Source organism: Lutzomyia longipalpis, chromosome 1 (assembly GCF_024334085.1).
Source record: "Lutzomyia longipalpis isolate SR_M1_2022 chromosome 1, ASM2433408v1".
In the NCBI taxonomy this organism is placed as follows: Eukaryota; Metazoa; Arthropoda; class Insecta; order Diptera; family Psychodidae; genus Lutzomyia; species Lutzomyia longipalpis.
In genome coordinates this window covers 21,911,830-21,937,034 of record NC_074707.1, presented here as the reverse complement: position 1 = coordinate 21,937,034, position 25,205 = coordinate 21,911,830, and the positions used below count along the sequence as shown (strand labels likewise).

Sequence of the window (25,205 nt, the reverse complement as noted above, 5' to 3'; positions counted from 1 at the left end):
TTTTCGATGAGTTTTCGATTAATATCTCGAGCACCGCTTTATAGAATTGCTTCATATTTTGATATATTATAGTTGACTATAATGTCTTTCACCATGCCAAAAATGAAGGAAATCTATGTAGCCGTTCCGGAGATATCGCGTTTTAAAATTTACGTGTCATATTTTGGTGATATTAGAGCAAGCACAAATGAAAGGTTTCGCGAAACCCTAAAATTTCATGAAAATTTCATTAAAGATAAATTACTGGAAAAATACACGAACAATTTTTAAGCTTTTTCAATTTTTAGCAAATGTGGTAAAACATTGTTTCGAAAATTTAGTAAAATTATTTCTAAAATTTCGTGGAATTTTTTTTGATGCCGCGTTATTTTATTTATTCCGCCAAAAAATTTTTTATCCTTTGAATTTTTTGAATATTTCACGTGATTTGTGTTTGTGAACCTTTAAGTGTACGAGAAGCCACGCCCAGTGTAAGGGCAAACGACTGTGTGTGTGACACCAAATTCAATTTCAAATTCCCAACGGCTCGGCGAGGGGACGCCATGTCGTACCAGATGATCGCTCAGTGTGTTGCCAATTGCAAAAGCAAGTGCGTCGTGCTAAGCAAATCGGGCAATTTTTAGTGATTTTTCATTGATTTTCATTGATTTTTCTTTGATTTTCATTGACTTTCCATTCATTTTTCATTCATTTGCTGATTAGGATTAGATTTTTTGAGAAGATTGGTGTAAATTTGTGATAGGGAGAGAAAATTAAATTAATCGCGTCGCGTCGGGAGTGCTTTTAGTGTTTTCTTTCTTTCTCTCACAGGGCCGCCGCTTTTTAATTTTTCTTTTTCTTTTCTTTCTTTATTTTCAGAGTTCTTAGGACATCAGCGTCTCAACGGGAGGACCAGACGCATGGAGGGCCACAGCAAGCAGCCGTCGGGACAGGGGGCGCGCCCTCGGACGTGAGGCCGCCAAAGCGTCAGGCGTGTCTTCCCACGACAGTGATGTAAGTCCTTTGAAAATTTTCGCTAAAAGTGCGTGGACAAATTGCTCAAAGTTCATTTACGTTTCCCTTCAAAATCTTTAAACGCCGCGTTTCTTAAATTCGTGAAAATTGTGTTTGGCATAATTTATCAGAACAAGTTATTTTGTGTAAAATCTCGCGTTGTTTTGAGAAAAAATTGCAATCAATCATGCAAGTATTTGTGACGCCTAAAAAAACGTTGTGCCAAAATTTAAAAAATCTCAAATTCAAAATTTTCCGTTACATTATTTTGGTACAGAATTGCTACGCGTTTGTGTAGGAAATCCCGTGAAAATCCGTTGAAAGAACTTTTAAATGTGAGAATTTTTTATGCTCTTCCATTTCCTTCTATTAATTAAATTGATTAAAGTCTCTGAAAAGTTTTCATTTTAATTTTTTTCATACATTTTCATTGTGTTTTGCATCAATTATTGGAAGAAGTTATTTTGTGTGAAATTTCGCGGTGTTTTGGGAAAAATTACATTCAATCATGCAAGTATTTGTGACGCCCAAAAAAACGTTGTGCCAAAATTTAAAAAATCTCAAATTCAAATTTTTCCGTTACATTATTTTGGTACAGAATTGCTACGCGTGGCACTTGTGTGGGAAATCTCGTGAAAATCCGTTGAAAGAACTTTTAAATGTGAGAATTTTTTATGCTCTTCCATTTCCTTCTATTAATTAAATTGATTAAAGTCTCTAAAAAGTTTTCATTTTAATTTTTTTCATACAATTTTTTGAAGACTTGAAAGAAAATTGAATAATTCACCTGAAAATAGTTATTTTTTTTATTTTTTGTCCAAAAAAATACTTTTTTAGATCACTGAATTTTGGCTGATTTTTTGCTTTCATTTCTCATTGTTCTTCAATAAAGTAGTGTATTTAAACGCAAAAAACACTAATTGAGCATAAATTTTTAAAAATAAACACAAATAAATGGTTTATCAAGTCATATCTACTTTTCCGGCCACCCATGGCGCCAGTTGTTTGCTTTTATTCCATTTCTTGGAGAAAATTTATGGACAAAAATTAAAATGGAAAACTCTACTTGAATCAAGCAAATTTGATTGGGAAATTCGTTAAAGGTCAAGTTATGAGCTAATCTTGCAAAAATTGGCCTACACTGTCCCCATTTTGATTTTCAGAGGGTTAAATTTTTTGTTTAAATGTGAATTTTTACTCATGATGCTTATTCATATCATTTGAAGGGACGTAGATAAATTATGAGCAGAATTTCTTTTCGAGATACTGAAAGTAAATTTTTTTAGGGCTGTTCTGGGAGGACTGGATCCGTGGCATGGCTTGACCATAGCTCCGAAGTCGCCCTGATCAAGACCGAAGGTCGAAGGTCAGGAGAAAAGGTCGTGGCACCCGCTGCGCCCATACCAAATCCAATTTCTTTTACTGTTGAAAATTCAAATTTTCAAAATTTATTACATGAACGCCCAAAACAATACGGTGCCGGTTTTACTAAGAAGAAGAAAATCGCGAAAAATGAAGCTTATTACAAACAATTTGGAATTATCAAACCTCATATTTTTGTTTCCGGTTCTCACAATCAAGATAATATAACACTTTTTGGTCCATTTTCAAATAATAATCAATGCACAGCAAATTCAGTCGCAGCAATTGCTTTTACTCATGTAATACCTATTTCCAGTTGGTTGACAAATACATTAGATGACATTCTCTTAACAGGAAATGAACTATATATAACTTCTCGTTCTAATAATCCTTGCGCTACTAATTACTTAACTGTCGAACAAGTTTACACAGATTTTTTTATTAAAAACTTTAAGATCCACATTACTCTTGAACAAGAATTTAATGGTTACGAATTCAATGAAGCAATGATCGGTTTGCAAGGTCAAATATTTGGTAACGATCAAAATTCAATTTTTGAAACAGCATTGCACAAATTTTTCGATAAATTCACACACGGCGTAATTACGTGTAATTTACTATCAATCGCAATATTCAAAATTAACAATTTATATTATTACTTCGATAGTCATTCTCGTGGAATCTTTGGCCAATTTGTTGACAATGGTAAATCAATTTTATGTGGATATTCCGATATTATATCTTTATATAATATTTTAAAATATAATTTTCTTCATGGAAATCTTGCATTTAACGGCCAGGTACCTTTTGCGATAACACCGATTCATGTTCAATTAGATGGCAATACTAAATATAATAGAAATATTAGCGAGTTATTAAACGTACAAGTACATGAAGAGATAAAGGAAACGACTTTAAGTGTATTTCACACAGATAAAGTTTCAACAGATCAAACAATTACGGATAGAAAACGCGAATATAGTAAACTATATAAGCAGTTTCGTAGATCTCAAAGTAAATCTTATAAAAATGATGACAATGAAAGACGTAGAAAAAGGCTAAGAGAAAATAGATTGATTTCTTCAATAAGAGAAACAGAAAATACTAAACGAAAGGTACAACGTAAAATTGAAAGACAAGACCCTGAGACAAAGTTAATTGAAAATATTAAACGAAAACAACGGCATAAAATTGAGAGACAAGACCCTGAGACAAAGTTAATTGAAAATATTAAACGAAAAGAACGACATAAAATCGAAAGGCAGGACCATGAGACAAAATCCCTTGAAAATATCAAACGCAAAGAACAACGTAAAATTGAAAGACAGAATCCTATGACAAAGTTACATGAAAATATTAGACGAAAAGAACGGCATAAAATTGAACGACAAGACACTAAGACGAAATTAATTGAAAATATTAAACGAAAGCTAAGGCACATAATTGAGAGAATTGATCCCAAAAAGAAATCCCTTGAAAACGAAGATAGAAGAAAGAGACTAATTATAAAACGCCAAGATCAAAAATTCAGGAGAAAGGAAAATTTACTTAGAACGATTAGAATGCAGAAAAGTAGTATACAGACTCATCATGCAAAATTAAAGCCTAATAATTTTATAGATAAACGTATTCAAAAGTCACTCAAAGCTAAATATTCCTCCGTCGATCAAACGAAATTCGAAAATCAAATTCTAATGTTTCGAGACAGATTAAGGCGGTCTCTAAAAATTAAAGTTAATTATAATTACAAGAAATTAGGAAATAAAAATTTTAAATTGAAAGTGAAGAAGATGAAAGATAAAAATCGCACCCTTTTAGAATTTTTTGATAAACGAAAACAAGTTACAAATTATATTTGTGGATGTTGCGAAGGAAAAAGAGTTAAAGAAATACGCATTAAATCCCCAGAAAGGCTTAAAAGGTAGCGTCGTCCATATTCCCGTTGAAATAAACGATATGGTTAAAGTTTTACCGCGAAGATTTGATAATATGAATACGGTTCAAGTTAAATTAAAGAGACACGAAGATTACAAGAGTCATTATATGTTCGAAACAGTACGAATTAGGAAAGTATTAGAAGCTATTAACTATCTAGTTACAACCCCTCTTTATATATCTGAAGGGATTACAGTTGATCCGAACTATTTAAAAGATATCGGAGATATAGAAATTTCTTTTATAGTTGATCCGGAAGATCAAGTTAAAGATGAACCAAAAGGTGATGATAAAGTTGTTAGTCCCGAAAAGAAAGAAATTCCCCCCGAAATATTTACTTTATCTGGTAAAGATAATTCACAACCATCTTCATTTAAACCAGATGCTAAATGGAACATTCAAGATGTTCGCAATTCCGAAATTTACGTAAATAGTGACCATACTGAACGATTTATCGAAATTATAAATAAATTATATAAGAACAACCACATGTTTCCAACTTTTTATATTTGTGATATGGGCCTCAAGCATGTTAAAGCAAAAGGTCGAAATAAGAGAAACGTTCAGATTTTGTTTTTAGAACCCAAAGGTGATAATAAAATAGGTCATTGGGTAACAACAGTACATAAAGATAAAACTATTTACGTATATGATTCCTTAGATTGGAAAACACTCAATGAGGATTGCATTAAATTTTTAAAGAAAATGTACCCTACTACAATGAAGAAGAAAGATGCAATTAAATTCATGAAAACATTTCAGCAGAATGATAGTTATTCTTGTGGTGTTCATGCCATTGCAAATAGTGTAGCATTGCTTAATAACATTGACCCCAGTAATCTTTGCTATAAAATTGAAGAAATGAGAAATCATTTATACACCATGTTAAATACCGGAAATGTCACAATGTTCCCTATAGTTTCAACGTCCCAAATTGATGAAAATAATAGTAATGTCGTATATAATATTTTAATGGAAATTGAAGAAATTCCAGAAAGCCCCAAAAAGAGAAAACGCGAAAATGATGATTTTGAAGATAATATTAGTTTTGATTTCCCAGATACTTTTACCTTTACAAATAAAATTAAGGAAGAAAAGCCTTTAACTCAACCCAATAAAAAGATTAAAAGTGAGAAAGACGAAAATAAAGATCCCCTTGTAGACATTTTTGATGATGACGATAATTTACCGAATGAAGATGTTATGCTTTTAGATCTTGATGCATACGAAGCTGCGGCTAGTAAAATTTGTATTATGGCCCCTGGTCAAGGAAAGAAACCCGTCTATTTCGATACCCATAAAAATCTAGAAGAATTATCCTTTCCTAAAATTTATTGTGGACAAACTTACAAAATTAATAAAATTTTCTATCACCAACGTGTCAAGTCAGAACTTCGTAGAAAAGACCCTCGGTGTCGTATTCCCAAAAAAGTTTTATATTGCGCTAATATAAAATTGCGAAATTCCGTTGCTAGTACAGTCAATATATGTTTACGAAAATCCAAAAATGTTAAGAATGTTACTGCAGGTGATGCTCTTAACCCAACAAAAGTCGATAAACTTGTTGGAATTGATGATGGATATAGATTCCTTAAGGCAAATCCTTTAACTCCCGCCTATTTTATAGAGAAACAGAATATAATTCTTTCAATGATTAGACAATTAGGAAAACCACATTTATTTCTCACAATAACATGTTCCGAAATGCATTGCCCAGAGCTATTGCAAAATTTAGCTGAAAATTTAAATAAAAACATAAGTTTCCTAGAAAGTATGAACCTTGAAAAGGCCGATAGGACCAAAATGATTCAAAATGACCCTATTACGTGCGTTAGATATTTTGAAAACAAATCAAAGAATTTAATGAAAATGCTAACAATTGATCCAAGTAAAACAGTCAAAGTAGGTGAAGACCAAATTCAGAAATGTGGTCCATTTGAAGACAATTTCGTAATTGATTATTTCCAAAGAGTAGAATTTCAAATGAGAGGAAGCCCTCATATTCATATGCTTCTATGGTGTAAAGATTTTCCCGAGTTTGATCCAGAAAATCCTGACACATTTGAAGGCGTTATTAAATTTATAGATAAATTTGTTACATGCAAATATAAAGATCCAATTAAATATCCCTTAATTAAGAGACAAATGCATAGACATTCCGAAACTTGCTACAAAGGCAAACGGAAGAGGTGTCGTTTTAATATTCCACATCCACCAATGGATAAAACAGAAATTCTTTTGCCCCTTAACGAAGAAGAGAGAAAATTACACAATCGTAAAACTTTAAATGAAATCTATCAACAGATTGACAATGAAGTTCAAAATTTTTCGAAGAAATATGTCGATATGTCTTTTGAAGATTTATTATTTAAACTTAATATTACTAGAGAGAAATATATATTAGCTATTAGAGCTCATATTAAACGTCCCCGTTTGTTCCTTAAACGAACCAGTAGGGAAGTCAATATAAATGCGTATAATGAAGATATTTTAAATTATACGGAATCCAATATGGATATTCAACCCGTTTTAGAAGTCTTTGCTTTAGCCAAATATGTTGTCGATTACGTAACAAAAGCAGACTCTGGTCTTGCGAAAATTTTAAAAGATATATCAGCAGAAATTAAAGTAAATAAGAATTATACCTTAGAAGAACGAATGCGAAAATATGCACATGGACTTCTAAATGCTAAATTAGTAGGTGCTCAAGAAGCTTCTTATTATTGCTTATCACTTCCTATGAGTCGATGTAGTAGATCAAATGTATATATAAATACTAGGCCAATTAATGAAAGAGCTAGAATGTTGAAACAGACAAAACAATTGAAAAATTTACCCCCAGATTCCACTGATATATTTGCCGAAGATATAATTCTTAAATATCAGAAGAGAAAGTCTGAATTAAATAATATAACTTTGATTGAATATGCGGCAGATTATACTGAAGTTAAGAGAAGTAAAGAGGAGGATGATAGTGACGATGAAACAGATATAAGTATGAGAATTCGTTCCAAAATAGTCAGATTTAAACCATATGATAAACTTAAAGATGAAGAAAATTATTACCGTTTTCAATGTCTCTTGTATTTGCCATTTAGAGACGAAAAGATCGAAATTGAAGATGCTGATTGCAAGCAACTTTATTTGAAGAACTTAGAAGCGATAAAATTAGTGCGCGATAAGTATAACTTTGTATCTGAAGAAGAAATAATAGAAGCTATAGAGAAAGTTCGTGATGTCCAAAGCGATGACGAAACTGATACAAACAAACCTGTATCGAAATCACAAGAAGTTGATCCTATACCCAAAGATGATAAGCCCGGTGATAATAAACCTAGAAAATATGTTTCCCCCGTTAGAATAACCAAAGATGATTTATGCTTAAAAATGCAATCTCTTAATGAACGTCAGAGGCAAATCGTAATGCATATTTATAAGTGTTTCACTTCTAATAAATTGCCAATTCGTATATTTCTATCAGGCTCAGCTGGTGTAGGTAAAACTCGCGTAATAAACTGCTTATATCAATTAATAACACACCACTTTGATAATTTACCCAATAGTAATCCAGGTACTATGAAGGTATTACTTTGTGCTCCTAGTGGCATGGCAGCCTTTCTAATAAATGGTATGACCATTCATTTAGCTTTCGCGCTTCCCAATACACAAAATCCTGTCAATACTGATCGTCTCTCAGAAGATGTTGCTAACTCAATTCGTTGTGAACTTAGAGACGTTGACCTTATTATAGTTGACGAAGTTTCAATGGTTGGTTCAAATATGTTTTTAAAAATGAATCAAAGATCAAAACAAATTTTTGGAGTAAATCAAAGCTTTGGTGGTAAATCAGTTATCGTTGTAGGAGATCTCAATCAAATAGCTCCTGTTGGAGATGTTTCAATATTTCGTGCACCGACTAAAAGTAGCATCAATATATTAGATATCAATCCTCTTTGGGAAGAATTCAAGTATTTTGAATTAAATGAAATAATGCGCCAAAAGGGTGATTTAGATTTCACAATAGCATTAAATAATATGGCAATCGGAAAAATGACACAGAAAGATATAAATTTAATTAGATCTAGAACGGTTAAGAATGCAAAGGACGTTCCATTAGAAGCTATTAGATTATTTGCCACACGTGCAAATGTTGACGCGTTCAATGAAAGGAAAATTTCCGAATTTCCAGGAGAATTGCACACATCGATAGCAAAAGATAAAGTAGTTACTAGTAAAAAGTCCAAATCTATAAGCGATAAGAAAACGGATAAAATATTAAAAGACCTTCAAACTAGAGATACCAATAAAAGTGCAGGTGCCGTCTACACTTTGCATTTAAAACTAGGAATTAAATATATGGTAATTAAGAATATAGATGTAGAAGACGGCTTAGTAAATGGAGCTTGCGGAATACTCCGTCACATAACTTTTGACTCAAAGAAGAATATATCTCTATTATGGTTAGAATTTTTAGAAGACAGAGTTGGTAAGAAACTCAATAAGGAAAAGCGCTACCAAAATTATTTAAAGACAAATAATTTAAATGAAAATTTAGTTCCACTTGAAAAGTGCAATTTCAGTTTCCAATTACATAGCGGTGGTACCACTACAGTATCAAGGGTACAATTTCCTATTATGCCTGCGGAGGCTATAACAATGCATAAGAGTCAGGGCCAAACATATCAATCAATATGTATTGATCTTACTAAACAAGAAAATATTAGCTTGTGCATGATGTACGTAGCACTGAGTAGAGTAACGTCATTAAACGGTTTATATATAATTGGTACATTTTACCCACGACAAATTTCACACGTAGGACAACGAATCATTAATGAAATCCATAATTTACGAACAAAAAAACCATTAAAAGACATTTTTGAAGATGTTCGTAAAGTAGATCGGAAAAAGATTAAAATTTGTTACCACAATATCGTATCCTTGCATAAGCATTTCAAAGATATTGATACCGATTCGTGGTATAAATGCTTCAATATTTTAATATTCTCTGAAACTAAAACGTTTCAATCTTATTCAATTCCAAGTTTCAAGGGTTACTTTACCTTATATAGACAAGACAATGAAATACAGAATATTGGAGGCCTTTTATGTTTGGTCAAAAATGAAGATAGGTCGAAAGTTAAAGTATTAGCAGAAGACTTAAAAATTGATCATGAGAAGAAATACACTTTAAGCTTATTCGTTTTAGATTACGGAAATCAATTTTATGTCATTTCTGGATACAAATCACCTAAAGTACCTTTCGATGTTTTCGCAAATTCATTTGAAAATGTTTTTTCAAAAATTCCTAAGAATTCAAAAATTATTTTAACAGGTGATTTTAATTTCAATATTCATGCGGATAACGTTAATAAGAAATTTTTAAGCTTTATTGCAAAATTCCAGTTGGAATCTAAATTAGATTCTCATGAAACTACGACCAAATATGACAGTCAGTTAGATGTCGTTATAAGCAATATTCCAAATGAAAATTGCTCAGTCGGAATTTATGATAGTTATTTCTCTGATCATCGTCCCGTTTATTGCATAGTCGATGAAAAGAAACCCGAAACATTTATTCCAAAGTCACCTTCTAAACCGTATACGCCGATTTCAAAATCACCTCCTAAACCCCATACGCCTGACCCAAAGAAACCAGAAAAAGTTATTTCAAAATCACCTCCTAAATCTCATACGCCGGATTCTTTGCCACCCCCCGAAATTGTCAAAGAGCCCCAAAATATTTCTTCTCCATCAACTACTAAGAAAATAGTCAAAGACAAAAGTCCAGAAAAACCTGTTGACCAACCTGACGTTCTACTTGAACTATGGAGAACTGAAGATATAAGTTTAGACTCCACATATGCAAGTTCACTTCATATATACCGTTTCATGCATATTCTCACCGAAAAATACCCCGAATTTGAAAACGTTAATCTTGAATTTGGAGTCCACAATACAGACGCATGCCCCATAATTCCTCCCAATAGAAAACACATTCAAATAATACTTACTTCTGGACAAGAATCTAATTTCATAGGACATTTTACCCTCGCGATATATAACGGTGACAATACGATAGATTATTATGATTCGATGAACGGCTCAACAGTTAATGATCAGGCCTTAAATTTTTTGAGCAAATTGCATCCCTATTTACAACCAATTTCTAATCATATTAAAATTAAGAAAGTAATGAGTCAGCCAGACTATATCATGTGTGGCATTTTTGCTATGGCAAATGCGGTCAGTTACGTTTTAGGCAAAGACCCATGCCAACAAAGATATGATGTAACAAAAATGAGAAAACACATAAAATATATTTTGGAAAATAGAGTAATAACTCCTTTTCCTACCAAATAGATAAAATAACATAATATGTAGTTAATTTCTTTTATAAGACAAACAGGCTACCTCAACGACCTCAACCAGCATCTACAAGCAACGCAGATCAACGGGCAGGCGACAACACGAGCGGCCAACGCAGTATTCTACATACGAATTTTAAGGCAAGTTTTTTCTGTAATATTTTGTTGTGAATATTTTTAATAATATTTTTCTTTCCAGTTTTTGGGTTCTTAATGGAATAAGACGCGACACATATAGCCTCTCTTATTCAACTTCTGTCCGCACCTCCCCGTGGTAGAACCTGGGCGCTAGGGGGAACTTTTTATAATATTTAATATGTTAAATTAATAAAAAGTTTGAACATATTGCTAAAATTTTTTCTTGAAAGGTTTATAAGAATGATCTGACGACTTTGAATTTTACAATTGAAACTGATACAAAGTTACTTCAAAACTACTTAATATAAACCAGCGCCCAGCGTAGCGGGGCGTTTTTATATAAACTGCAAAGTTAAATATATATTAAACTGCGAAGTTAAATATATATTAAACTGCGAAGTTAAATATATATTAAACTGTAAAATAAAATATATATAAACTGCAAAGTAAAATATATATAAAACTGCAAAGTTAAATATATATTAAACTGTAAAGTAAAATATATATAAACTGCAAAGTAAAATATATATAAAACTGCAAAGTTAAATATATATTAAACTGTAAAGTAAAAAAATATATATTAAACTGTAAAGTAAAATATATATAAACTGCAAAGTAAAATATTATATAAAACTGCAAAGTTAAATATATATAAACTGCAAAGTTAAATATATATATATATATAAAACTGCAAAGTTGAATATTGCATAGATGGAACAGTATAAAGCGAATGTACGGTAAGTAAAACTTACAGGCTGTGATTCTTTCTTTGTCAGTGAAATGTGCAAAATTGGGTGAATGGACTGAAATTAAGGAAAGGTCAAATTCTGAGGAAAGACTTACTCGCGCGCCCGAATCACAGCCATCGCGCGAGTTAGTCTTTCCTTAGAATTTGACCTTTCCTTAATTTCAGTCCATTCACCCAATTTTGCACATTTCACTGACAAAGAAAGAATCACAGCCTGTAAGTTTTACTTACCGTACATTCGCTTTATACTGTTCCATCTATGCAATATTCAACTTTGCAGTTTTATATATATATATATATTTAACTTTGCAGTTTATATATATTTAACTTTGCAGTTTTATATAATATTTTACTTTGCAGTTTATATATATTTTACTTTACAGTTTAATATATATTTTAGCTGTGATTCTTTCTTAAAAGAAGCACAGCTTCTGTGTACACTCAAAAATGCAAAGTCGTCAGATCGGGCTCAAACTTGGGATGAGCACGAATTAGGGTCCCCACATTCCAAAAAACGTATGCGCCAAAAATTTTTCCGGCCGGCCGTCCGTCCGTCCGTCCGGAACCTTTTGATGAATTACAAGAGAACGGTAATAGATAGAGACTTGCGGTCAACGGCAAAGTTTAAATATCGGGTGGAAGACATCCGATTATGAGGTCAAATCCGACCCCCCACCCCCCGGTCCGCCATTTTGGATAACCCCCAAATTTTGTTTTCGCTATATCTCAGGCCCTATTATAGCTAGAGGTCTGAAATTTTGATATGTTGTAGGGGCCATCAAGACCTTTCCAACGATACCTCACTTTCGAAAATCGGCCAAGCCGTTTAGCCAATATGGCCATCACAATTTTTCATCGAAAATCGGCCATAACTCGAGAACGGCTTGACCGATTTTGATCAACTCGGGCTCAAATGAAAGATATTAACGAGCCCTACAACTGCTCGAAACATCGCAAGTTCAAAAAATGTCCGCAAGTAGCGCTAAAATCAAAAACAAAATTTTCGATGTGTTTTCGATGAATATCTCGAGCACCGCTTTATAGAATTGCTTCATATTTTGATATGTTATAGTTGGCTATAATATCTTTCATCATGCCAAAAATGAAGAAAATCTATGTAGCCGTTCCGGAGATATCGCGTTTTAAAGTTTACATGTCATATCTTGAGTTGCATAAGTCCAACGCCCCGCGAAGCGGGGCGTTTTATATACACATATAAAATAAAATAAAATATATATATAAATGCATATATATATACATTATATATATACATATAAAAATGCAAAGATAAATATATATAAACTGCAAAGATAAAAATTAAATATAGCATGGATGGAACAGTATAAAGCGAAAGAACGGTAAGTAAAACTTACGGGCTGTGATTCTTTCTTTGTCAGTGAAATGTGAAATTGACGGAAAATTGAGGATGGGAAAATTTTGAGGAAGACTTTCTCGCGTACCGAATCACAGCCAACGCCCACGATTAAGGCTTCTCACAAATTATCTGCGCGTTGGCTGTGATTCGGTGCGCGAGAAAGTCTTCCTCAAAATTTTCCCATCCTCAATTTTCCGTCAATTTCACATTTCACTGACAAAGAAAGAATCACAGCCCGTAAGTTTTACTTACCGTTCTTTCGCTTTATACTGTTCCATCCATGCTATATTTAATTTTTATCTTTGCAGTTTATATATATTTATCTTTGCATTTTTATATGTATATATATAATGTATATATATATGCATTTATATATATATTTTATTTTATTTTATATGTGTATATTTTTACTTTACAGTTTAATATATATTTAACTTTGCAGTTTTATATATATTTTACTTTGCAGTTTATATATTTTCTTTGCCGTCCTCCTTTCTTTTAACTATACAGAAACCTTTGATACTAAAGAATGTATCTATATTGCATTCCACAGCGAAATGCCTGCACTTTAAGACGCCTTTTCTATGCACATATAAAAGAATGCTTTCCTTTTTTTATTTAATACCTGCCTACATACAACGTCTTTCGATATCAAATAAACTTTTAGTGAATTGTTCATTTTATTTATTCAATTAGAGTTCAAAAACAAAATTAGAATATCTTGAAGTCCTGAATACAATATTACATTATAGTTTTTAATATGAATTTAAAATTGAATACATTGACAGGAAATTGAAATTCTACTACCATGTTCATGTATTTCACATCTCTATGAAAGATATTTCTTCACTTGCAAGTAAAGTTTGTGATGATATTTCGAAAAGGCATCTCAGTCTGATATGACGTATAGGTCCTATGTATTGTAATGTTCCTGCCAACCGAGTAAAAAGTTGAATGAAAATTTGATACATTTTGCAAATTGAAATTCTCTTCTCTATAGAGTTCGAAGTGGAGCTGAGGTGCTCACTCATGTGGATATACCTAATATATAAAGTTTCTAACCATGTATGAAAAACGAGTCAAATTTGAGCTTTGCTTCAATTTACTATATATCTTATTTTGTAGAACCCGGTTTTACATTGAGGCAAAATATTTCTTCATAGAAAGTGCGAAAAATCTTTAAAAAAAAAACTTTTTGCTTCTCAAAATTATGATCTTTTAAAATGGAAAAAAATATTTCTATATTTATAATAAAAAAAACTTTCTCAAAGACATTTTCAAACTCATCTTAAGGCACATGCAAAGCTGATGTCTCCATTGCATCGTGATGTATGTCAAGTAGGAATGACTTTCAAAATCATTCAAAAGTTTATATCAAGAATGTACTCTGCTGGAAAAATAATGGAAATGGATGCAATTTCCATTTGGTCATGTGCTCTGCCTTTTCCTTTTACGCAAGAAACTTCCGGTAGAATGGGAAGAAAATCGATTCATTTCCGTTTTCTTTTATTGAAAAATATTAGTACAAATGAAGCAAGATTGCCTACCGAGGGGGATCGACCTGGCAAAATGACTTATGACTCTTCTTTTAATCAAATTAAGGAATGACAACAGAGCTATGGGATGAGGTTCAGATTTTTCTTTCATTTTCCACACCCTATTAGATCTTGGAGTGAGAGGACAGACTGAGAAAGGAAATTGTGAGGAAGTTGTTAAATTTAACTAACTTCTTGCAGGTGTGTGAATGTAGGTGGGGGTAGATCATATTCTGCGTCGAATTCTTTTACAATTGAGAATTTCCCACGCTCCCTTTTTCCTTTCTCTCAAATGAAGAAGCACATAACTTTGCATTTGCAAAAGAGACGGAAGGAAAACACTCTAAATGTTCTTTAATGGAGACGCGGATAAAAATGGTGGTGTGAGAGAAAAATGCCCGTCGGTTGGCAAAAAAAGTTGTGCGATGGTTTGTTTTGAAGGGAAAAAAAGCGACGTCAGGCAGGAAATTGGTAACATTCGCCCATTTCTCCCGATGAACTTTCAATAGGAAATTACAAGAGGATTTTCCTCACACCCATACAAAACTCTCGCGTCCCCATCGCATTTAACTCTGGCGATGAACGCAATATTGCCTCAAAAGTTTATAAGGTACCAATTTTGTCTCTCTACCGGGAAAATCACGCTTTTTATCATCCAATTCCATAGGGAAATATAATAAGATAACAAATCTCCCGGAGGCATTGGACGTGAGAAACTTTTTTATCCGTATTTGGCAATTTTTTTCCCTGTTCTGTCCGGTCTACTCTCATCCATCTCATACACGTTAACGATGATTTAAAAATTACCTTTTCTCCTTTTCACTTGGAAAATGTATCCTCTTCCCGGATCATTTCACTTGAAAAGTTAACCCTCGTCTAGATATTCCCGCGAGGGTGAGATATATAGTGTTGGGTTGAAAATGAATCGGTTACGTATTTGAAAGTTCAGTGAATCGAAAAGAAAAATCCACAATGTGTGAATTGGAAAATTTTGAATTTTGCCTTTAAATTTTTGACTCCATAGCCAATAGCAACCTTTGGGCTTGCACCATCGGATGCGTTCGTTAGATTCTTGCCGATGTCTATTTATGTTTCCTATTGCTCTTTTCTAATACTTTCTACAATTTATTCTAGCCTCCTCTTTTAAGGATAAAAAGTAAAATAACTAGATGGTTGTATTAGATTGAATTAAATTAATTTTCACATTTATGAATTTAAAGAGGTTTTATCCGATAACTAATTTCGTTTCCCCTTAGAAAAGAATTTCCTCGTTTACTTGAGAAATTTAGTAAAAAAAAAACCTCCTAAGGGTAGGGGTTTCTTTAAGGGTAAAGCACAAGAAACGTGGAGTTTTTTTTTAAAGGAATCATTGCATCTGACATGTCTCACATTTTCCTTCAAAGTACACATTACACATCATCATTAGATGGATGCTGATACCATGTTGTCAGCTCCGGTGCCTCTTTTGCGCGTATATGATATGTGAAAATTGAATCTTGTGTAAGAGGCAAAAAGTCATCATAAAGATATTAACCCATTTCAATCAATGAAAAGCGATATGGGACATATTTTGCACGAACCGTACTCTATGTGAAAGTGCTGAAATGTAGACTGAAGCGAGAAAACATACATTTTTCCTGAGAAATATGGAGTATTTTCCAACTTATGGATTTTCCATTATAAGTGGGATGAGTTGAGGATGTTGAGCAGTGCCACTAGTAAACGGAAATAGGGATGGAAAAAAACCCCGAAGAATTTTACAGGGAGTAGAATTTTGAAGTGCTATAGCCTCCAGAGTCGATGAAGCGAAGAAGCTCCTTGAAGAGGAAATTATTAAGTGTTTTAGTGGCTTTTCTTTCCACTGAACTGTATCTTTTTTTTCTGCCCATACCATTCCCTCACTCCTCCCATGCGCACAACAAATCACTTTAATCCCATTTCCACTAGTGGAAGACGATGAGTTGGTGCGGCAGACCACACAACATTTTCCACCTTCTTCACTGCCGGATATAAAAGTGTCCAAGGATAGAAAATGGAAGTCACAATTTCACCCTTATTGTCATCTAGGAGGACACATTGGACATAAATTGACTTCCTCCTACACCATCGCTGTATTCTCAAAACTCCTTCTTTCCTAACATTGGCCACGTGATACCCTCTTGTCCACTGAAAGCATATACCCCAGTATAGGACGCACCCACTGCTGGTTAGTAAGCCAGAAGTGAATGGAAAATTTTCCCATGAAGGACATAAAATAATTATTTTAGCATTGTGTTGTGTTGCACCGATAAGGCCAGGGAGAAGAGGATTTATTCGTTGTCAGAAGGGGTCTTGAATATACATATGTATGTATATGGTTGGTTCGTAAAGAAGAAGTCTGTGATGGGAATATTCTTCGTTATTTCCCACAACCCAACGTGTATCTAAATTAAAGTGAACCAAAAGACACGAGCTCACCAGGATGATGAAATCGACCACGCTGCAAATTCAATGTGCTCCCGAAGAATGAGATAAATTTTCAATGAAGAATCTTCTTAGCTAGGAAAGACGAGAGAGTATCGTGAAGTGAATTCAAAAGGGGTGGTTAGTTGAATATTTAGTGGGTGCATTTTATTCTCATTCAATGCCGTACGACACACTCTCAAAACTCCATTGAAAATCTAATAGATGAACACAACAAAGAGTTAGTTAGCTGCCCCCTTGTGCGATGAAGAGTTTGCCAAGTTATGTTGTATGTATATACTTCCGCTGTAAATGAGACTTTCTCTCACCAAAAGGCAAGTCACTCCTTTTGCCGTATAGTGTAGTGTAGATGCGATGGTGAAGATTTAGTGAAATTTATCCACCAGAAAATTGTCATATTTCTACCATCCTCCCACGCGCATAGTATCGCAGAACAAGCACACCACGATGCATCCAAATGTAATTGCTAATAAAGTTTCACCATGGTGATACGTATTATTCCTTTTCATCAATTTACAATTCAAATGTCGCAAAATGACGAATTATTTCACAATGTTCTTTTTCTACATTAAAATTATTTTCACGAATATTATACACAGGTACCTACCTACTCCTACGCCATATCGAATTACGCATTAAGGCAATTATTTTATGGAATTTATTATTATATCGGGAAAGTCTCTTCATCTTTTCTTTCATATTTCTTCCATTCTTGATTAATTCATATAAAAAAAATTCCATATGTTAGAATGTAAAAATCATAAGATTGAATAAAAATCAGGATCGAAACTACATACATAAATGTATGTATATATATAATACATACATTATCGTCATGATAAGTCAAATAGTATTCCCACAAGTAATATACCCATAGAATACTACCCGTAATCATATTTGATTGATACATCGTAAATAAAAAGAAAATAAGAAATTACAGAAATGAGACATTGTAGGCGTATATATGCTGTATTCAATATGCCTTCAGGGATTTTTATGTATATAAATCTTAAACAATAAGCTGATTGGTTTCCTCTTCTTTCCCATACCCGTGAGTTATTTTTTTAAAAATAAATATGTATTTTGGAACAGCGAAATGTATCGATTTAATATAGAAACAATCAAGAGATTTAGAGCCATATTCAATCTTTAATGAACTGTCCTCTCTTATCTACATCTCTGTCGTCCCTATTTTAAGCCAATTTAAAATTCCTCGAAGATTTATGTTGACAATCTCACAACACACAGGGGTAGTGCTTTGGAGTTTTATTTATTTAACGGAGAGCTTTTCATTAATAAGTTTAAAGTTAATTTAACTTGGAAATACTGCCTGTGTATAAGCTATGATCATCTGCGGATGGGAATCTTTGTTGGAGTCAGATGATTAGCAAAATCCTCTATAGTTGTTTTCTTCATTAGTTTAAGTGCGAGAAAAGCGGAACTTTCCTGAATGATGGAGAAGGTGTTTATATTTTGAACTTTGTGCTTTTTCCGGTTGAAACAAAGTGTCTCACCATTCAAGGTATTCCATCCCCAACTTGGTCTAGCTAGGAGATAGTCTCTGGTGGTTGAGCATCTGTGCCGTTTTGATGGAAATTTTCACCTTGTTGACCGATTAAATTAATTTATGCCACGTCGTAACACTTTCACCCTCGTGTTTGTCGCCATTCCAGAAGATTATTAATCTTAATGAATTCTATTTAACTTTGAAACAATTGTCGGCATATCCATTTTGGGGATTACACTACAAACCATCTCCAGAATTAATTCTCCTGGGCAAATTGGAGTCAACTTTAGTAGTGGATTTGGAAGGTTGACGTTTCCTACACATATATGTATAACACTGCCTTGAGAGGAATAAGAGTACATACATAAAGACCAAAGATTGCATCTTCATCGGAGGGCAATTTATTGAGAAAGTTGAAAAGAAATGATGGCTTTTAATTGACTCCTGACTTTTTAGCTCCTATATTCATTCTCTCCCTGTTCTCCCTTAATATATAGGTACCAATGTATTCAACATTCAATCCACAATAGATTTCCGTTCACTTTCTACCTATTTCCTTCCTTCCTTTCCTGCCGTCTTTCGTTCTCTTGGTTTTGCGTTTGCATTGAAAAGAACGTTTTCTTCTGGGTACAGAAAAAAAGAAATAAAAAACCTCAGTGCCGAAGTGGTTGAAAATGTTCTTTCGCGGGGCAATTTGATATATTTTTCCCACACCTCCAAGAATATATATTTTTTTTGATTGTGCGCCCATTTGAACAGATGATGTTTGCAAAAAATGAAGAAGCTATTTACCTTTTTGAGAAATTACTTCCTTTATGTTTCTCCATTTTCGTCACGCAAATCTCTGCAAAATTATTTCGTAATCTTGGCCAAGACGTATTTTTTTTTGTTCTAACACGCATTTATTCTCAATACATGGTCTATGTTATTTCAAGACTTAATATCACACCAATAGGAAAATTCCAACAAGAAGTCCTCGATGTTGGATATTGACCCCACAAAGATGAGAGATTTTGTGCGAATAAAAAGTGATGAGACACAGAAAATACATTGAAAATGTTTTTGCTAAATCCTCTGTGACATGCTAATTATATATCACTAAAGATCCTATATTACAAAAAACCCCATTAATTGCTAATCAACAATGAATAAAACATGACTGTTGTATAGTTAATGAAGAGATATACAATGTAATAGTTTTTATTATCTTAAGAGTTTACTGTTTTATTATATTTTTCGCTTTTGCTATATTTCTACAAATCCCACCCTAAAAAAGTCTTCTACATCACGATCTCCTGCAATCTTGAGTAATTACCAAATTTTCACCTCACTTCCTCTATTTCAAATGTTTGCTCCAAGCCATACCACCTCAGCGTATAAATTTATTAGGTATTTTGTCAATTTATTACATTCAATAGCCTCGGGCTTCCACGCACAATAAAAAAATGTTTTACAAGAGAAGCCATTGATTTCTCACAACAATTTTAGAAATTGCGTTACGCATTCCCCTTCCTAAAAATTTTCATGCTATATCTGAGATACTGTATATGTTTATAATATAGAAAGAAAATTCTTTAGGAGCTTTCTTCTCAGCTATAATTCCCATCAAACGATTTGAGAATAGCTTGGAAAGGATATTAGTGCTCATACAACTATTTAAAAATTTAAGAAACCTGGGACATATTTTTTTTGTTCTTCTTGCTTGTGCTTATTATTAGTCTCCAATTAAATTGAAATAATTAATTTTCCGCACGCGATTTCCTCAATTTATCCAAGGACAATTTTTTCATTATAAAAAAAAACTTACTCAGCGTGACATTGTAGGTTTTCTGAAGATCCACTTGTCCACGGAGTGCTCTGAGGCGTCGCAATTTAGATTCCTGAGCTTCGACACGTTCCCTGAGTCGCCTTAGGCGTTCACCTTCAGCAGCGGCTGCAGCTCCACGAGCCTCTTGGGCCTTCAGGAAGCGCAATCGCTGCTCCTTCGCCGCGAGAAGCTGTAAATGACAAAAGATCATCATTTTTCTATACCTCGTTGAATCCATCACGAATCAAGGACAGATTAAATAACTCGCACGTACAAGAATGTCTTGAATTTTTTGCATAGCTATATTGCAATTACATAGCATAATCACACGGGGGGACAGGGCTAAAGGGGCACCAGGTAAGGACAAGAGGGAAAAACATGCAAGAAAATGGGTTGAATATTGTATAAATGTTGTGTGTGCAATTAACCTGGTGCTGGGAATCGATCTGCTGCTGTTGTCTCAACGCCATTGCCCTAAGCTCAGCAGCGGTTGGCCTTCCCGGCACCTGCAATGAAGAGACATAACATGCAATTTATTAATTTTAATTATGTTATTCTGTAGTGCTCTCAGAGCACATTTTGTACATAATAAATAATTCTCTATGGGGATAGGGGTTTGGGAATTGGAAAAGAAGTGTTTAAAATGAGATGAGATCAAAATGATTTTGCATCGTAAAATTCCATTTTAGTAATTTTTGCATAAAGGAAGTAATAAAGTTCTTCTTGTTTATATCTTTTATAATCTTTTACTTAATTCACATACTTTTTTATATATCATCTATAATATAATAATGAGAAGAAATTAATAGAATTCAAAAAAGTTGATGTTTTTTATTCTTGAAAAATATCAAATTTTGATAAAATTGCTGCAAAATTTTATGAATTTATCTAAACAGAAAAATATTTTTCAGAAGAGGACACCGCAAGTCACATCCAGGGAAAAAGCAAATTATGATGAATTGTACCGCAATTTACTTCTACTGCTGCTCCACAGAAAGTGTAAAAGAAGGATTTCAGTGAAAATCCTTTTTGGTGAGAATTTATGCTATCATGGATTATCTTGAGAAAATATTTCATTGAATCCCATGGATTTACACCCTACCCGGAAGTGGTAGACAAAAAAGATAAATGTTGAGAGTGTGAAAAATTCTGTTTGTCCTTCTTCAGCATCTTAAAATAGAAAAATTTATTTTATTTTGAGAAATCAATCAAAAGCAGACACAATCCTGACATTTCAAGTGAAATATGTTTTACGATTCGTAGATATGCCATCAAATTGTTCCAAATTTGTGGTCACAATCAATCAAGAGTCACGTTTTCTTTTCTTTTAACTTGCTATACAAGTAATCGAAATCACTTAAAAACATCTTATAGAAAGTGATTGATTCGATTGATAAATGTTATAGAGTTTTATTGAATTACCTACATTTAGAATCAGTAAAACTTTTCCCTTCGTTTTTAGTATTTTATTTTTTTTTAAACCTGAGATTTGATAAAGGTTCTTCATTATTCTACTTAGAACATTACTTGTAATAGCAATTAATATTGACACAAAATTTCTAGAAAGCTTCCATGGCAGACGATTAAGCTCTTCAACAGTTAGAAAAGGGAAACAACAATTTAACTAAAGTTTCAATTTTCCGCCTTCCCCGTTTGCAACGTAAGAGAAATACATAGGTACATATATATAGCACAGTCAGGATGTTGAGCTTCAGCTCCCGTTATTCACCATTTACCCAGTAAACAGTTTATCTGGGTGTATGATTTTAAAACAACTCATGCCCACCCAAAAAAGCTCCAAAAGAACTTTTGATGCACTTTGAAAACTTTTTCCTCCCACTGAAAGAGCTTATTTTCATAACTTTACTTTTTGAAAACTCTCAAGAACAAATTATGTACTATATGAAAAATTCAATTAAATTTTCACTAAGAAAATCCGAAATTCTTTAGATCCTATAAGTTTCCCTTTGTGTACGAAGTTCAATGGATAGTTTCGGTTAAAACGCCCTTAAATTGTTGAACTTTTTTGGGGTTATTGACATCGACATAATACCCATGGGGAGATCAATTGAATGCCATTACAGTTTGATCGTAAGATATTGAAAAGAAAATGTCACCAATATGTAGCAAAATAAGGACACAATGACAGAAAATTGTTTGCGTGTTTGATAATTTACTTTTGGAAGTAATATTTGTGAAATAAGGATTTAAGAGGGTGAAAGAGTGAAGAAGTTTCCCACGCAACGCATTTGACAAATTGACTAAACGAGTCCCAATTGTGTCCAAGTGGATTGAAATGTAAATCCATGTAGGGTTATATGTACTATGTATACAATATAAGCAACGAGTGTTGCTTATGGAAGCTTTACAAGCACAAAAGACGAATAAATGCGGGAAACTGGGGTAAGAGCAAAAAAGAGTTAAATAAAAGAGAAATTTGTAATGTTGGTTGAATTGGAAGGAATGGTACGTGGAACGCAAGACGAAGAATATCACTCAACAATAATGTACTAACATATACCATTTTGTACGTGGAAAATCCCGATTATGCTAATTTTCTCACGCCAATATACAATTTTCCGCCTCAAGCTCTCAGAGTTTCGATGTGTGCCAAAGTACATTTCTGTACTATAAAGCGTATGCTTTGTCTCATCATCCACTTACATAAGAGGGGAAGATTTTACCATCATCGCCCAAAGAAAAGCGATCACTGAAACGTATGAAAGCTGAGAAATTCAGTCTCTTCACATAGAAATTACTCCAATTGTTTGCAATTTAATTCTCCATAGTGAGTCCTAAGAATGCAATATTGCTCATTATTTCTTCCAGCACATACATACATTATACATACATAGAAGCATTTACATCCCCCATTTAAATTGGAATAAGTCATCAAGTCAGCGGAGGGGTTGCTCGATTTCTCCTTTATGCATTTTGTACCCTGTTTTGTACCACCTAACCCCGTTTTTCTTATTAAATTCTCAGCGTTAATGCGTTTATAATCTACCAACATAATAAGTTTATTTTCAGCGTACTCCGGAAAATGGGGATGAAATTAAATTTTAATTAATATGGTTGTATTCATTCTATTTATCACTCTGTTTCAATGAAAACTACACAATGAAAAAGCTATCATATTTCTTTAAATTATTTCCGAAAAGAACATCAATAGACATTTAAAAAATGTACTGGTAAGCTGACCAAGCTTACGAGAGCTGTGTTTCTTTCAGTGTACCAATAATGTGAGAGCAAACTAGAACGCGAATTAGTTTAAATACGCGCAAAGTCGGGAAAAGTTGAAAAGTCATACCCTAAGAAATGTTTCGAAGGCCATATCTCGAGAACGGATCCATAGATTTTCATAAATTTTTTTTTGTTTGAAAGGTCTTGAAGTCAGCTATAACATATCGAAAAATGAGAAAAATTTATGTCGCCATTTTCGAAAAATTCAAGTTCGAAATTTTCGAAAACTTTGTTTTTGACTTTAGCGCCTCTTGCGGTCATTTCTCGAAGTTGCAATGTTCTAGACATTTGTAGGGTTTCACGAAACCTTTCATTTGCGCTTGAGTTGATCAAGATCGGACTTGTAGAACCCGAGATATGACATGCCAACTTTGGAAGGCTATATCTTGAGAACGGCGACATAAATTTTCTTCATTTTTGGCATGGAGCTAGATAATATGGTCAGCTATAACATATCAAAAAATGAAGCAAATCGATAATGGCGTTTTCGAGATATTCATCGAAAACTCATCGAAAATTTTGTTTTTGATTTTTGGCCCCCTAGCGGTCACTTTTGAAACTTCGGATGTTCTAGAGAGTTGTAGCGCTTGTTGAGAGCTTTCATTTGAGCCTGGGTTGATCGAAATCGGTCAAGCCGTTTTCGAGTTATGATCGATTTTCGATAAAAAATTGTGGCGGCCATATTGGCTAAACGGCTTGACCGATTTTCAAAAATGAGGTATCGTTGGAAAGGTATTGATAGCCCCTACAACATATCAAAATTTCAGACCTCTAGCTATAATAGCGGCTGAGATATAGCGAAAACAAAATTTTGAGGTTAATCAAAATGGCGGACGGGGGGGTGGGGGGGTGGATTTGACCTCATAATCGGATTTCTTCAGGTCGATATTTAAACTTTGCCGTTTACCGCAAGTCTCTATCTATCACCGTTCTCTTGCAATTTAAGTTTATAATCCGGCCGGCCGGACGGACGGACGGCCGGCCGGAAAAAAAAAATTTTGGCGCATACGTTTTTTGGAATGTGGGGACCCTAATTCGTGCTCATCCCAAGTTTGAGCCCGATCTGACGACTTTCGATTTTGCTCGGTACACAAAAGCTGTGTCTGAAAGAAACACAGCTAAAATTATGTTATATATAATGTTAAAGCCTTTCACTGACTTCCTGATGTATTAGCTGAAATTCAATTCTTTTCGCTTCTTAATGCTAAGAACTTCCTTTTCTTTTTAAATTATTCATAAAAAAAGGATCAACCAACACAAAGAAGGATGAAGAATAAAATTTTTTAAATCTAAAAGAATTACTCAAAGATTTTTGAAAGCTCCGGAAATTCGAAGCATATATTGTACTTTGTTGAAGAGATTAAGTTGAAAACAATTAGCTCCTATTTATAACATTACATTACATTGCAAATAAAAGTCCTATAAATAATTTTATCTTAAAGTGAATTTAATGTTATAACGATGATTAGTGACCCGTTTAATCTAATACAGTGAGAATAGAATTCTTAATGAGCCCAATATTTTATAGAAGAAACATAATATACTGGATATGCATCACTAATTTCTGGTACAAACATTTCATTAAGGGAAGCTATGGGGAAAATTTAATTTTTTCTTTAATGATTTATTTATTAATTCTAAAATCCTAGAGAATCTTCTCTACATTTTTTTTTGCATTTTTAAGTAGATATCTAAACCCCGAGGAAAGCTTAATGATCCATAATTTAGAAG

General features: G+C 33.3%; 1 protein-coding gene across 6 annotated transcripts in view; it reads right to left on the bottom strand.

Moving 5' to 3' along the window:
* LOC129796981 (apoptosis-stimulating of p53 protein 2) overlaps positions 1-25,205 on the bottom strand; it is a 98,384-nt gene that overhangs the window by 11,594 nt on the left and 61,585 nt on the right. For all 6 annotated transcript variants that reach the window (XM_055839175.1, XM_055839174.1, XM_055839172.1 and 3 more), the window contains 2 exons: positions 20,660-20,737; positions 20,232-20,421 (listed from right to left, as the gene is read on the bottom strand). In XM_055839175.1, the coding sequence (XP_055695150.1) occupies positions 20,232-20,421; positions 20,660-20,737 (268 nt within the window). The remainder of the gene's footprint in view (positions 1-20,231; positions 20,422-20,659; positions 20,738-25,205) is intronic.